The 13,663-nt window shown below is 44.1% G+C and overlaps 1 protein-coding gene across 5 annotated transcripts in view; it reads right to left on the minus strand.

Moving 5' to 3' along the window:
• The window catches only part of RPAP2 (RNA polymerase II associated protein 2), a 300,695-nt gene that overhangs the window by 272,202 nt on the left and 14,830 nt on the right, over positions 1-13,663 (minus strand). For all 5 annotated transcript variants that reach the window (XR_014175112.1, XR_014175113.1, XR_014175114.1 and 2 more), the window contains exons 8-10: positions 12,517-13,447; positions 10,369-10,463; positions 9,676-9,756 (exon numbers count right to left, since the gene is read on the minus strand). Coding sequence is in view for 2 of the 5 variants with exons in the window: in XM_081949579.1 (XP_081805705.1) it covers positions 9,676-9,756; positions 10,369-10,463; positions 12,517-13,447 (1,107 nt within the window). In the remaining 3 variants the exon portion in view is untranslated. The remainder of the gene's footprint in view (positions 1-9,675; positions 9,757-10,368; positions 10,464-12,516; positions 13,448-13,663) is intronic.

Raw genomic sequence — 13,663 nt, forward strand, 5'->3', positions numbered from 1 at the left:
GGCAGGGGGTTGGACTAGAAGACCTCCAAGGTCCCTTCCAACTCTACTATTGTATTGTATTGATATCATCCTGACATTACAATTGAGATTTAATCCTTATATTTCCCATCCCCACCTCTCCTCTGTGCAGTAGGGAATCCTTAGTTATAACATTCTTGCTCTTCCATACCTAAGCGATGAAATCAACTATTCTATCTGCAGTTTCAGGCCCTGGACTAAAGAGGATTTGCATGAATCTTTAAAAGAGACAAAGCGATCTATTCTATATGCAGCTTATGTAGTTGGCACTTGCTAAACGGCTCTATTGAGTTTGTGAGTTACAGACAGAAACAAAGGATGAAGGTCTAGATTAAACACTGATGACAGGAGTAAACACTTAAGACAAGATGCCTGACAGAATCATCCTGACAAGCAATTCATATGTAACTTTCCAGTTAAGCTGCCCTGATGAGATGCAATGAAAGAGACAGGCCTCAAATCACTGGGGAGAACTCTGTCAGACAGGAGAGAGGAAAGCACCTTTGTTTCAATGCCCTACAAGGGGAGCCATTACTGATCAAGGATCAAGAAGGAATCGTTGTTGTGTTCCAACTCCAAGAAGCGGTTGTTTGTGTCAATTAACTCTTATTAAATGTCAGTATTGATTGGCAAGGTCTCAACACTAGTTGTTGTTATCAATATGGTACTTATAGCAGAGGAAGCCCGGAGACATCCATAACGTGCTCAGTGGAACTGAATCCAGAAGCAGATAGTGAGCTAAACTATCACTAGGCTGGAGAAGCAGTTAGGACTCCCTGGTCAAAAGCTTTTTGGTTACAATTTCTGTCCCGGATGAAGTTTGCCCAGTCATCCTACAAAATCCCTGATTGCGTGAAGCAAATGACCCACAAACTTGAAACCTTAGATAATCAGCAAAAGAGAGAGGGCAATCACCTTTGAAAAATAAAGAGTGTTGAAGCTGAGGTTTCAAAAGAGACAAAGAATTGGTCAGGAGCTATGCAGAACGGGTTCACTCCAGTACTCCCACCTCTTATCTGCAGATAATGCTCTCTTAGAACAAGTCCACAATACAGATAGTCCTCGACTTACAACAGTTCATTTAGTGACCGTTCGAAGTTACAACAACACCGAAAGAAGTCACTTATGACCATTTTTCACACTTATGACTGCTGAAGCATCTCTATGGTCATGAGATTTACATTCAGATGCTTGACAACTGGCTCATATTTATGACTGTTGCATTGTCCCAGCATCCCCTTCTGACAAGCAAAGTCAATGTGGAAACCAGATTCACTTAACAAATGTGTTACTAATTTAAATTTACTAAATTAGTAACAACTGTGTCACTAATTTAACAACTGCAGTGATTCGCTTAATAAACGTGGCAAGAAAAGTCGTAAAACGGGGCAAAATGCACAACAATTTCTCATTTGACAACATAAATTCTGGGATCAATTGTGGTCATAAGTAAAAGACTATCTGTATTGAAAATGAAAAAAAAAAATCCACCAATTTTAGAAACGCATATGTTCTTGTTACGTCAGATAAAAACACATTTTTTTAATATGTAAAAAATGAAAGACACAAAATGTGAGGGTGTGTGGAATGTTCTTGGAAGTTTCCAAACTATGCCAAAAATGAAAACACATGAACAAAAAAATGTTTGAGGTGATGGAGCTCCTTCTCGTTTTGTATATGCTGATTGACTTTATCAAAGCTTTATCAAGTAGTAAGATAAATTGGGTCTAGTAAAAGATGCCCCATCTCAACCTATTTATTTGTTTGCATGTAAAGTTCATGTGCAACAGAAACCGAGAACTTTACTCTTGCTATACTTTGTTCTTTTTGCACTAAGTTCATATATAGTCTAAAAAGTGGAAGAAAAGTGAACCACTCTCATAACTGTCTTACCCCTATCCCTACTAGATCTTTACTCTCAGAAAGGGGAAAAGTAGAATCCTTCCAGAAACAAACAAATTTGGGGCTACCTGGTCTTTGTTGCTAAGCAGTGCATTCTGGCTCTTCCTTCTTGTTGTTATCATAGGAGCTCCCAAGAGTTGCAGCAGTTGAAACAGCCCTGATACCAATAACACGGCAGCAGCATTATCTAATGCAACCTGTCTTTATTGATTCCTTAGAGATATCGTACTCTTATCAATCAGAAACCAAACTGTCACCAATTGTGCAGACTGTAAATAATGGAAGTTGTAAACTAAGATTACTGATTGAAGAATGCTAATCTACAATTGAAGGAGTGTACTTTTTCATCATTCCTTCAGGCCTCATAAAATGGCTCAGGACCTAGTTACCTGCGGGATCGTATTCTGCCCCATACATCCCTACGACCCATCCGCTCGCACAGAGAGGGACTTCTCCAGGTGCCGTCTACCAGACAGTGCCATGGGGCGGCGCCTAGGAGCAGAGCCTTCTCTGTGGCGGGCCCAGCCCTGTGGAATGACCTCCCCCCGGATATTAGGACTACTACTGACCTCCGCTCCTTCCGTGTCAAGCTCAAGACCCACCTTTTCCAAATAGCTGGCCTGGCTCGACCATAACTTAGTAACGCTCCTGATGGGTTTTTAATTTGGTAATTTTATTAGGGGATTTTAAATTGTGTTTTTTAACTGTCTTTCACTTAAGTCCATCCTCCTCCATGCACATATGTATATGTCTCTGTTTTTGTATATATGTTTGTCTTATGTGTATTTTTATCTGCTTGATTGTACGCCGCCCCGAGTCCTTCGGGAGAGGGGTGCGGCTAATCAAATAAAATTATTATTATTATTATTATTATTATTATTATTATTATTATTATTATTATTATTATTATTATTATTAACTACATTGTCTTTCAAAGAATCTTATTATGCATTTAGATTTTTTTTTGCCAACAATCTGTGGTCTATCATGGAGAAAAGCAGAATAGAAATACTTTAAACAAAGCTTTGTTCAAATCTGAAAAGGGAGAAGATCTGGACCACTTCTCCAACAAAATGTTCTGTAGTTGTGTTGAATTACAGAATTACCCCTAGAATTCTCATTCAACGTGACCCCTGATCCCAATCTGTTGGGAATTCTGGAAACTGTAATGCAATATATTTGAAATCTGCATAAACAACTATCTGACAAACTGAAAGACAAAAAAAGTAAGTATAAAAAGTGGAAGGAGGGGGACATAACTAAGGCAGAATATCAGCAAATAGCCCGAGCCTGTAAATATGAAGTGAGGAAAGCTAAGGCTCACAATGAAGAAAGGCTTGCCACAAAAGTAAAAATTAACAAAAAAAGCTTCTTCCAACATGTTAAAAACAAGAAAAAAGTTAAGGAAACAATTGGTCCATTGCTAGGAGAAAGTGGCAAGAAGGTGACAAGCAACAGGGAGAAAGCAGAACTATTTAACTCATGTTTTGCATCTGTCTTTACACAAAGGGATAAAACAGTCCAACCTATCAAAAGCAGCACCACAAAATTAGGAACACAAATTGAAATAGGGAAGAAAATGGTAAGTGAGCACCTGTCTACCCTAGATGAGTTCAAATCACCAGGACCGGATGGATTACACCCCAGAGTTCTGAAGGAACTAGCAGACGAGATCTCAGAACCACTGAATTATATCTTTCAGAGATCCTGGAACACCGGGGAACTACCAGAGGACTGGAAAAGAGCTGATGTGGTTCCCATCTTCAAAAAAGGGAAAAAATTAGATCCAGGAAACTACAGACCTATCAGCCTAACCTCAATACCAGGAAAGATTCTGGAAAAAATAATCAAGCAACGAATTTGCGAACACCTAGAAGCAAACAAAGTAATAGCCAAAAGCCAACATGGATTTGTCAAAAACAGATCATGCCAGACTAATCTTATTGCATTCTTTGATAATGTGACAAAATTAGTGGACCAGAGGAATGCCGTTGATATAGTTTACTTGGACTTCAGTAAGGCTTTTGATAAGGTAGACCATAACCTACTACTAGATAAAGTAGAAGAATGTGGGTTAGACAGCATCACCACCAGATGGATTGGTAACTGGCTGACCAACCGCACTCAACGTGTAGTTCTCAATGGAACTGCATCTACATGGAGGGAAGTATGCAGTGGAGTACCCCAAGGCTCTGTTTTAGGCCCAGTACTCTTCAACATCTTCATCAATGATTTGGATGAGGGAATAAATGGGGAACTCATCAAATTTGCAGATGATACCAAGCTGGCAGGAATAGCCAACACTCCAGAAGATAGGCTTAAGATACAGAAGGATCTTGACAAACTTGAACATTGGGCACTATCTAATAAAATGAAATTCAATGGTGAAAAGAGTAAGGTTCTACATTTAGGCAACAAAAACGGAATGCACAGGTACAGTATAGGTGATACCTTACTCAGTAGTAGTAACTGTGAAAGGGATCTTGGAGTCCTAGTGGACAACCATTTAAATATGAGCCAGCAGTGTGCAGCAGCTGCCAAAAAAGCCAACACAGTTCTAGGCTGCATCAACAGAGGGATAGAATCAAGATCACGTGAAGTGTTAATACCACTTTATAATGCCTTGGTAAGGCCACACTTGGAATACTGCATTCAGTTCTGGTCGCCACGATGTAAAAAAGATGTGGAGACTCTAGAAAGAGTGCAGAGAAGAGCAACAAAGATGATTAGGGGACTGGAGACTAAAACATATGAAGAACGGTTGCAGGAACTGGGTATGTTTAGCTTAAGAGAAAGAAGGACTAGGGGAGACATGATAGCATTATTCCAATATCTCAGAGGTTGCCACAAAGAAGAGGGAGTCAAACTATTCTCCAAAGCACCTGAGGGTAGAACAAGAAGCAATGGGTGGAAACTAATCAAGGAGAGAAGCAACTTAGAACTGAGGAGAAATTTCCTGACAGTGAGAACAATTAATCAGTGGAACAGCTTGCCTCCAGAAGTTGTGAATGCCCCAACACTGGAAGTCTTTAAGAAGATGTTGGATAGCTATTTGTCTGAAACGGTATAGGGTTTCCTGCCTAGGCAGGGGGTTGGACTAGAAGACCTCCAAGGTCCCTTCCAACTCTACTATTGTATTGTATTGAAGGATGCCAAGGAGGCCACATAGGAAAAGGCACAAATAAGCACAGAAACACGCCCTTTCCCAAGGCAGATGTGCTAATTCAATCAACTAGGCAGTCAACAACTAAAAGAAGTATGTTAATAAAGTACTTATAAGGTTTAAATATTGACAGTTCTGTCTCAGTGAATACATAACGTCAATCCATGATTTACTGCAGCAAAGCAATCATCCCACTTCCCAATTAAAATTTCATGCAAATTAAATCTTTAACCAGAAAAACATAGTTTGAGCCCCAAAGTCTGTCCCTTCCAATAGCATTTATAAGTATTTAAATGCATTTAAATAGCAACAACCAAAATCACATTTGCCAACTTCTGTATTCAGCCTGGATTTCAATATTGTCTGCCCCCCCCCCTCCAACCCTTCCACATCATTTTTCCAGCAGAACACTCTAGACAACCCTGGAGATTAGTTGACATCTCAGTTTGTATAACAAAAGCATACAGGCACTGTGGGATTTGGCTAAAGAACTATAACTATCCTATAATGTCTCCAGAGAACTCTTTAGTGTACTTTCCAGCGGTAGGGACTGGACGAAATGGTGCAGATCAGAAGATGAAATTTTGTCCTCCTTTAAAAAACTGATGGAGCTGAAAATTGCTGCTGCTGAATTTGCCACAGTCTTTTTTTTAACACGTTATGTTTTAAAACTGAAACGCTTCCCCCCTCCAGCCTCCATTCTGGCCTCTCCATTCCTCCAGAAATGATCATGTGTTTCATGTCATACAACAGGACTTTTCTTGAATTTCATCTGAAGTTTTCCAGGTCTAATTCTTTTTTAATTTTTTTTTCCTGTTCAATAGACAGGATAGTTTAATTTTTCCCCTTTCTTTCTTTAGCAAATGGTTGCTACAGTTTTTAATTTAATCACTTCATAAAGACTAACATGCCAGTCTTTCCCAGAGGAGACAGGAGAAAAGTACAGTAGCAGGCAAGCAGGTCCCTAGTGAAAGAAGAAATCTGAACAACTAGAGGACAAAAAAACCAAAAAGCAGAACTGTTAGTCCTCTATCACTTACTTTCAAGTTAACACGGCCCAACCCTTCTAGTCTTTTCTTAAAGAGGGCAATTCATAACCTTGCCCGCACTTTCTCCAGCTCTGTTATATTCTGTGGCACCCAGAACTATCAAGTAAATATTTTAAAATATAGAATGAAACGTGAGACAATTCTCAAGATACTAAACTTTGCTTTGCAAAGCCAGAATCTGTATTGCACATCACTAACAGCACAAGTTTTTAAGTTTTCCATATACTAGATAATTTCAATTCAATTTAAATTTATTAGCGCTTATAGACCGCCCCCTCTCCCGAAAGGGACTCGGGGCGGTGTACAGTCCATGTCAAAGAACAAAATTAAAACAATTAAAATTACTACATGGAAAATATATATATACAAATCAAAAATGGATAGATGCATAAGAGGAGGATAAAAGATGTGCAGGACTGTATTGCTAATAAATAATTAAAATAAACAGACATTAAGATCCCAATACCCAATAAAATTAAGACTATAGAATAATACCCTTAAAAACCAGTAGAATATAAATGCCAGGAGATAGGCGTTGAAATTATGCCAGGCCAGCCAGTCGAAACAGGTGAGTCTTTAGTTTCTGCCGGAAGGAGCGGAAGTCGGTGGTGGTTCTGATGTCGGGGGGGAGGTCATTCCAGAGGGTTGGGCCCATCACAGAGAAGGCCCTACTCCTTGGCGTCGCCCGCTGGCATTGCCTAGCGGACGGCACCAGGAGAAGCCCCTCTCTGTGAGAGCGAATTGGCCGCTGGGATGTATGTGGGAGGATGCGATCCCGCAGGTAACTGGGCCCTATGCCATGGAGCGCTTTAAAGATGGTGGTCAAAACCTTGAAACGCACCCGAAAGACCACAGGCAGCCAGTGCAGCTCACGCAGGAGCGGTGTCACATGGGAGTACCTGGTACTCCCCATGACCGCCCACGCGGCTGCGTTCTGGACTAGCTGCAGTCTTCGGGCGCGTCCCAAGGGAAGCCCCATGTAGAGAGCGTTACAGTAGTCCAGGCGAGACGTCACCAGTGCATGAGTGACCGTGCGTAGGGCATCCCGGTCCAGTAGGGGGCGCAATTGGCGCACCAGGCGAACCTGGTGGAACGCCCCCCTTGCCACGGCTGCCACATGATCGTCCATTGACAGCCGGGCATCTAGGAGGACGCCCAAATTGCGCGCCCGTTCCACAGGGGGCAACTGCTCGCCCCCTATGGTCAGCGTTGGAATTAGCTGACTGAACCGAGGTGCCGGTAGCCACAGCCACTCAGTCTTGGAGGGGTTGAGTTTGAGTCTGTTGTCCCCCATCCAGACCCCGACAGCTTCCAAACACCGGGACATCACTTCGACAGCCTCACTGGGGTGGTTTGGGGTTGAAACGTACAGCTGAGTATCATCAGCGTAGAGGTGGTACTCAACCCCAAAACCACGGATGATCTCACCCAGCGGCTTCACATATGTGTTGAACAGAAGGGGCGAGAGGACCGACCCCTGTGGCACCCCACAAGTGAGTCGCCTCAGGGTCGACCTCTGCCCCCCCGTCAACACACATTGCGACCGGTCGGAGAGGTAGGAGCCGAACCACCGTAAAACGTTGCCTCCGACTCCCATCCCCCCCAGCCGGCGCAATAGGATACCATGGTCGATGGTATCAAAAGCCGCTGAGAGGTCTAATAGGACCAGGATAGAGGAGCAACCTCTATCTCTGGCCCTCCAGAGATCATCAACCAGCGCGACCAAGGCTGTCTCTGTGCTGTGTCCAGGTCGGAAGCCGGACTGGCGTGGGTCTAGATATTCGGATTCGTCAAGGTGTCGTGGAAATTGCTGCGCCACCACATTCTCAACAACCTTCGCTAAAAAAGGAAGGTTGGAGACTGGACGATAATTAGCCAGCTCCATTGGGTCCAGTGAAGGCCTCTTGAGTAAGGGCCTCACCACCGCCTCTTTCAAGGCAGTTGGTAAGGATCCCTCACCCAATGAAGCGTTCACCAGGCCCAGAAGCCAGCCTCGTGTCACCTCCCAGGATGCCAGTACCAGCCGGGAGGGGCACGGGTCCATTAAACATGTGGTGGGCCGCAGCCGTCCACGCAACCTGTCCAAATCCTCGGGGGCAACAGAGTCAAACTCCTCCCAGAGTGGTCTTACAAGACTCACTGTTGACGGCTCGTCCGTGCCACTGGAGGGGGCCCATCCGCTCCGGATCTGAGCGACTTTGTCCTGCAGATATTCCCCAAACTCCTCTGCTCTACCCTGCAAGGGCGCCACCCGCGCCCCCTGTGATAGGAGGGAGCGGGTCACCCTAAACAGGGCGGCAGGGCGGTTATCCGCGGACGCAATAAGAGCGGCACAATGTCTACGTTTGGCCGCTCTCAATGCCACAAGGTAGGTCCGTAAATAGGATCTTACCTATGTTCGATCAGACTCGGAGCGTGAGGACCTCCACCTGCTCTCTAGACGTCTCCTGTGGCGCTTCATCGCCCTCAGCCCCTCGGTATACCAAGGGGCTCGGGCGGATCGCTGCTGCAGGAGAGGTCGCAAAGGCGCAACCCGGTCCAAGGCCCCAGCCACTGCCATATTCCAGGCGGCCACTAGGTCCTCCGACCGAGCGCGGGTCAGGGCTACAGGTAGCGGCCCAAGCTCCGTCTGGAACCTCTCCGGTTCCATCAGGTGCTTGGGGCGGTACCAGCTTGGACGAGCTGGCTCCGCCTCCTCGCGGTGAGGGGTAGCGACAGGGAAGTCGAGCCGGAGACATGAGTGATCTGACCATGACAGGGGAGTAATAACTAGGTCCCCTATTCCCAGATCACTCGTCCACTGTTCAGATACAAAAACAAGGTCCAGTGTGTGACCACCCTCGTGTGTGGGGCCCTGAATTAGTTGGGACAGGCCCATGGCTGTCATGGAAGCCATGAACTCCCGAGCCACCTCAGATGCTGCTCCCGTCGACGGCAGGTTGAAGTCACCCATGACCATAAGCCTGGGGATCTCAACCGCCGTCTCTGAGATCAGCTCGAGGAGCTCGGGCAGGGCCGCTGATGTATAGCAAGGAGCCAAGTATACAATCAGCAGGCCCAACTGCTTCCCTGGGCCCCATTTAACACCTAGGGACTCACAACCGGGTATCTGAGGGACAGTGAACTCTCTCGGTTCTAGACTCTCCCGAATAACTACCGCCACCCCGCCACCCTTACCCAGGGCCCGGGGCTGATGGAATGCACGGAAACCTGGTGGGCACATTTCCACGAGGGGTAAGCCACCCTCGTGGCCCAACCAGGTCTCCGTTATCCCTGCAAGGTCCAGCTCCCCCTCGGAGATCAACTCACTAATGAGGGGGGCCTTGTTGGTTACGGACCTTGCGTAAAAAAATTGAGGAATATTATGTTTAATTTCAAGCTGTGCTGCCTTAAGAAAATTGGTCAGACAACGTGGTCTATTATTGAATTGTAGGATTCTAATTCTTCAGTCAAATTCTCATAGTACATCACTCTTTAGCAAGCATCAGCCTATCATTGCTTAATGCTAAACCTTGAGATTCTTTTATATTATTTTATATTTACCTAAATGTCTTTACAAGATTTCTCAGTTCACTATAAACATCACCAAAAGGAATCTTAAGAGGGCCCAAAACAGCAGGCAATCTGAAACACAGAGGGAGAGAGAAAAACAAAACAAACTTAGCTAAGTATTAGAATATGTACTTCGCTTAAATTCCAAATGAAGTTTCATCTGTAAGTCATTAATCATATTTCCTTTACACCTCACCGGATGTCAAGTTAAAGCTTAACATTTTGTCAACTCCCAAACCATCACAAAGATATTAATGCATTTGATTAATGTATAAGGGATTATTTTGCTGAACAAAGAACAATTCTATCTTGTACATGCTCAAAATTACACATTTGTTTTCTTTTGTGAGTATCCAGAAGAAATATATGGAATATAAAACAAACATGGAATAAATCAGGACTTTGAATTCAGCTATAACAAAGCGAAAAAATCCAGGATTTAAATCTAATCTGCAGAAGCTAGCAGCATGATTAGCAAAACATCAACACATGTTCATGGTTGCATATGGAATGAACAAGGATTTATTAAACAAACCATGGTTTCAATTTACAGTGGTTAAAAATGTTTTTAAGACATTACAATTAATGGCTCTGAAGCATATTATCCTTTCCAAGTTAACCGTTTCTGTATATTTAGTATTTTGAATGTAAATATATCAACAGCTGATGCAAAAAGATGCTTACGCTTTTTGTAGCTTTTCAAGCACAATCCGTGTCCGTATCTGCTGCTGTGCTTTAGAATCTACAAGTGGCAAAATGGGAGCCCACTGTTCATTGTCCTAGATAATGTAAAAATGGCACAAATATGACAGAGAATATAACATTGAAATGACTATAACAAATACCGTATAAGACACATTTACCCTACTAAAAGTGGGTAAAAATGTGGGTGCGTCTTATACACCAAATGTAGCCTTGCCACCCACCAGCCTCCACCCTTCGGGCTCTGCCACCCAGCAATTTGCCTCCTTGCAGCAAACAGTGAACAGCTTGTTTCAGTTTCAGCACAGCCTGATTAGCACAAGCAGCTGATTATCGTTTGGATCGGCCTCCTGATGATCAGCTGTTTCAGGCTGCAGGGATTGCCACTGCCTATTTCCGCCTCCGTGTGCATCCTATTTTTGGCCTCTGCATGCCCCGTTTTCGGCCTCCACGTGCCTCATTTTCCATCCACTCCGATCCCTGCTGCCTGAAACGAGCGGAAAATAGGGTGTGCGGAGGCCAAAAACGGGACGTGCGGAGGCTTAAAATGGGATGCAGAGGCTGAAAATGGGGCGTGTGGAGGCAGCAATAGGCTATGGTAGTGATGGCGAATATTTTCGGTGCCAGGTGCTGAAAAGGGAGCACACGCGAGTCTCTTTGCTGCCACAACCTGGAAGAGGAGATGCCCAGGGGGCATGTGCATGCTGCAAAATGAACTTCTTGTTTCCGGCGCTCATATGCACACCAGCCAGATAGTCTTCCGGTTACTGGCATGCATGCACACACGCCGGTCAGCTGGCTGGTGCGCATGCCCATGCCAGAAAATGGAAGACCAGCTATTCCAGTTTCCGGCACTGCCGCCCACAGAAAGGCCAGTTGATCATTGCGTGTACATGCACGCCAGAAACCTGGAAGAGGAATGGGCGACTCCACGCATGCAAATGGCTCCACGTGCCACTTTGGGCACGCGTGCCATAGGTTCGCCATCACGGGGCTATGGCAATCCCTGCAGTCTGAAACAGCTGATCATAGGGAGGCCTGACAATCAGGTGCCAATCAGGCTGAACTGAAACTGAAACAGGCTTTTGCTGCAAGGAAGCAAATTGCTGGGAGGCAGAGGCAAAAAATTTTTCCTTATGCTAATCAGGCTGTGCTGAAACTGAAACAGGCTGTTTGTTGCAAGGACACAAATTGCTGGGAGGCAGAGGCAGATTTTTTCCGCTTGTTTTCCACCCCAAAAGCTACGTGCATCTTATACTTCGGAGCATCTTATACCCTGAAAAATACAGTAGGTTAAAATGGTATCTCTGGTGGCAAAATATCTTTGTCTTTGACTGCCTTTGATAAATTATAAACCAAAATGAATGTAGAAGACACTGAATAATTGTGAGATTAAATAATTTACTTCAACAATGGCAAACAAAAAAGCTTTTATATGGGATCCTTCAAGAATTCATGAACTTGCTACTATTCTTGGAAAAATAAAAATTAAATAAAAACAAAAGCCAGTTTGATCTATCAGTTTAGGCAGGGGTGTCCAAACTTGGGAACTTTAAGACTTGTGGACTTCAACTCCCAGAATTCCCCAGCCAGCCATGCTGGCTGGGGAATTCTGGGAGTTGAAGTCCACAAGTCTTAAAGATCCCAAGTTTGGACACCCCTGAGTTAAGGTGTTTGCCTGGAAACCAGGAGACTGTGAGTTCTAGTCCTCCCTTAGACATGAAAGCCAGCTGGGTGACTTTAGGCCAGTCATTTTTTCTTAGCCCAACCCACCTCATAGGGTTCTTGTGGTGGTGAAAATAAGAGAAGGATGGAGTATTAAGTACCTTCTTCATTTCTTTTATAAATACCTTCAATTATTTATAAAAATATTCAAGATGGGATAAAAGATAAAGATGGGATAAAAAAAACCTTTTAAAAAAATCTGCATTACCACCTTAAGCTCAATTTGAGCAGCGTACAATCAGTAAACTAACCCCCCCCCCCAAAAAAAAATACAATTGAAAACAACAAGAGGTAACCAGAACCGAGATTCATATTGTATTCCTCCAGGGAGGAACTCCATTCAGCTTGGCCCCAACACCTGAAGGTTGACATTATAACCACTTCCTTTATTTTCAGGATACTTACTTGAGACTTCCCATTCTGCTGTTCCCTTTCTGATTGCATTGCCAAATCGTCCTCTTCGGTGACAGTGAACTTTCCTTTGTAAAATTCGCTCACCTTTAACTCCAACTGTAATGTCTCTTTTTTCAATTTTTCAAAGCTGGGTAAAGGTTTGGCAGCTGTCCTTGGATCCTGGAAAGGCAAAGACTGATCTAGGCTGTTTAAAGTGCGTTCTTGGGATATAGCTTCCCTGCTAGTAGCATTTTCCAAATCATCTTCATCAAGCTCCTCCTTCTCAGAGTCCTCTGGCTGGGTGTGCCGCAGTAGATGACTGGGGGTGCTGCAAGAGCCATGGAGAAGCTTTAGTGTCTCTTCACTTCTCCATTCAGTAAATGTCTGCCAGAGGCTCTCTAACAAGCTATCTTTGGCCGCAAGGGAGTCTGCTGGACTTCTGACAGTCAGTTTTGATTTAGCAAGTAACCTTTTAAATTGGCCTGCCCCTTTTTGGCTCACTCCCAGAAACACTATTTGGGAGCATCCAGGGCTATTTCCAAGATTTTCAGAGACCTGCACATTTTCAAGAACATTCGGAGAATGGCAATGTGCTTCCCCCTGAATAGTACCAGAAAAGCTACACTCTTCTTGTAGAAGATGTGATGTGCCTTTGTTTAGTTGGGCTGAAGTCTCATCAACCATATCCTCTGGGGTGAAGAGCTGAGGCTCGGCTCTCTTGGTAGGGCTTTTTTTGAGGATGCTCTTGAGGGGTTTCCCGGCCAATTTCTCTGTATTTGAGAGATTCTCTTGTAGAACAGAAGAAACAAACTCCTGCTCAGCATCGCTGTTGCTTTCACTGCCTGAGTGAGAGTCATGATGGATTCCTGCAGGAGTAGGATTTTCAATGTCTAAGGCTTCAATTCTTTCACCGACTAATTTTATTTCCTTCCCACAGTAGCCACTGTCAATACAAATAAAAATGACAATAAGATACGCATAGACAGCAATAAATAAAATGTCTGTTTTAAAAAAGCATGTCCCTTGACTGAACACCACAAGTAAATTGTGCACCAGATGAAGACATACTTTCTTCTGTTTAAAGAAGCGGCAAATACATGTGGAAGTCAGATACGCCATCATCCGACCTGCCCTTCCTTGGGTTTCCTGTCATAATTAT

The sequence above is a fragment of the Natrix helvetica genome, assembly GCF_964273705.1.
Source record: "Natrix helvetica genome assembly, chromosome: 3".
NCBI classification, from domain to species: domain Eukaryota; kingdom Metazoa; phylum Chordata; class Lepidosauria; order Squamata; family Natricidae; genus Natrix; species Natrix helvetica.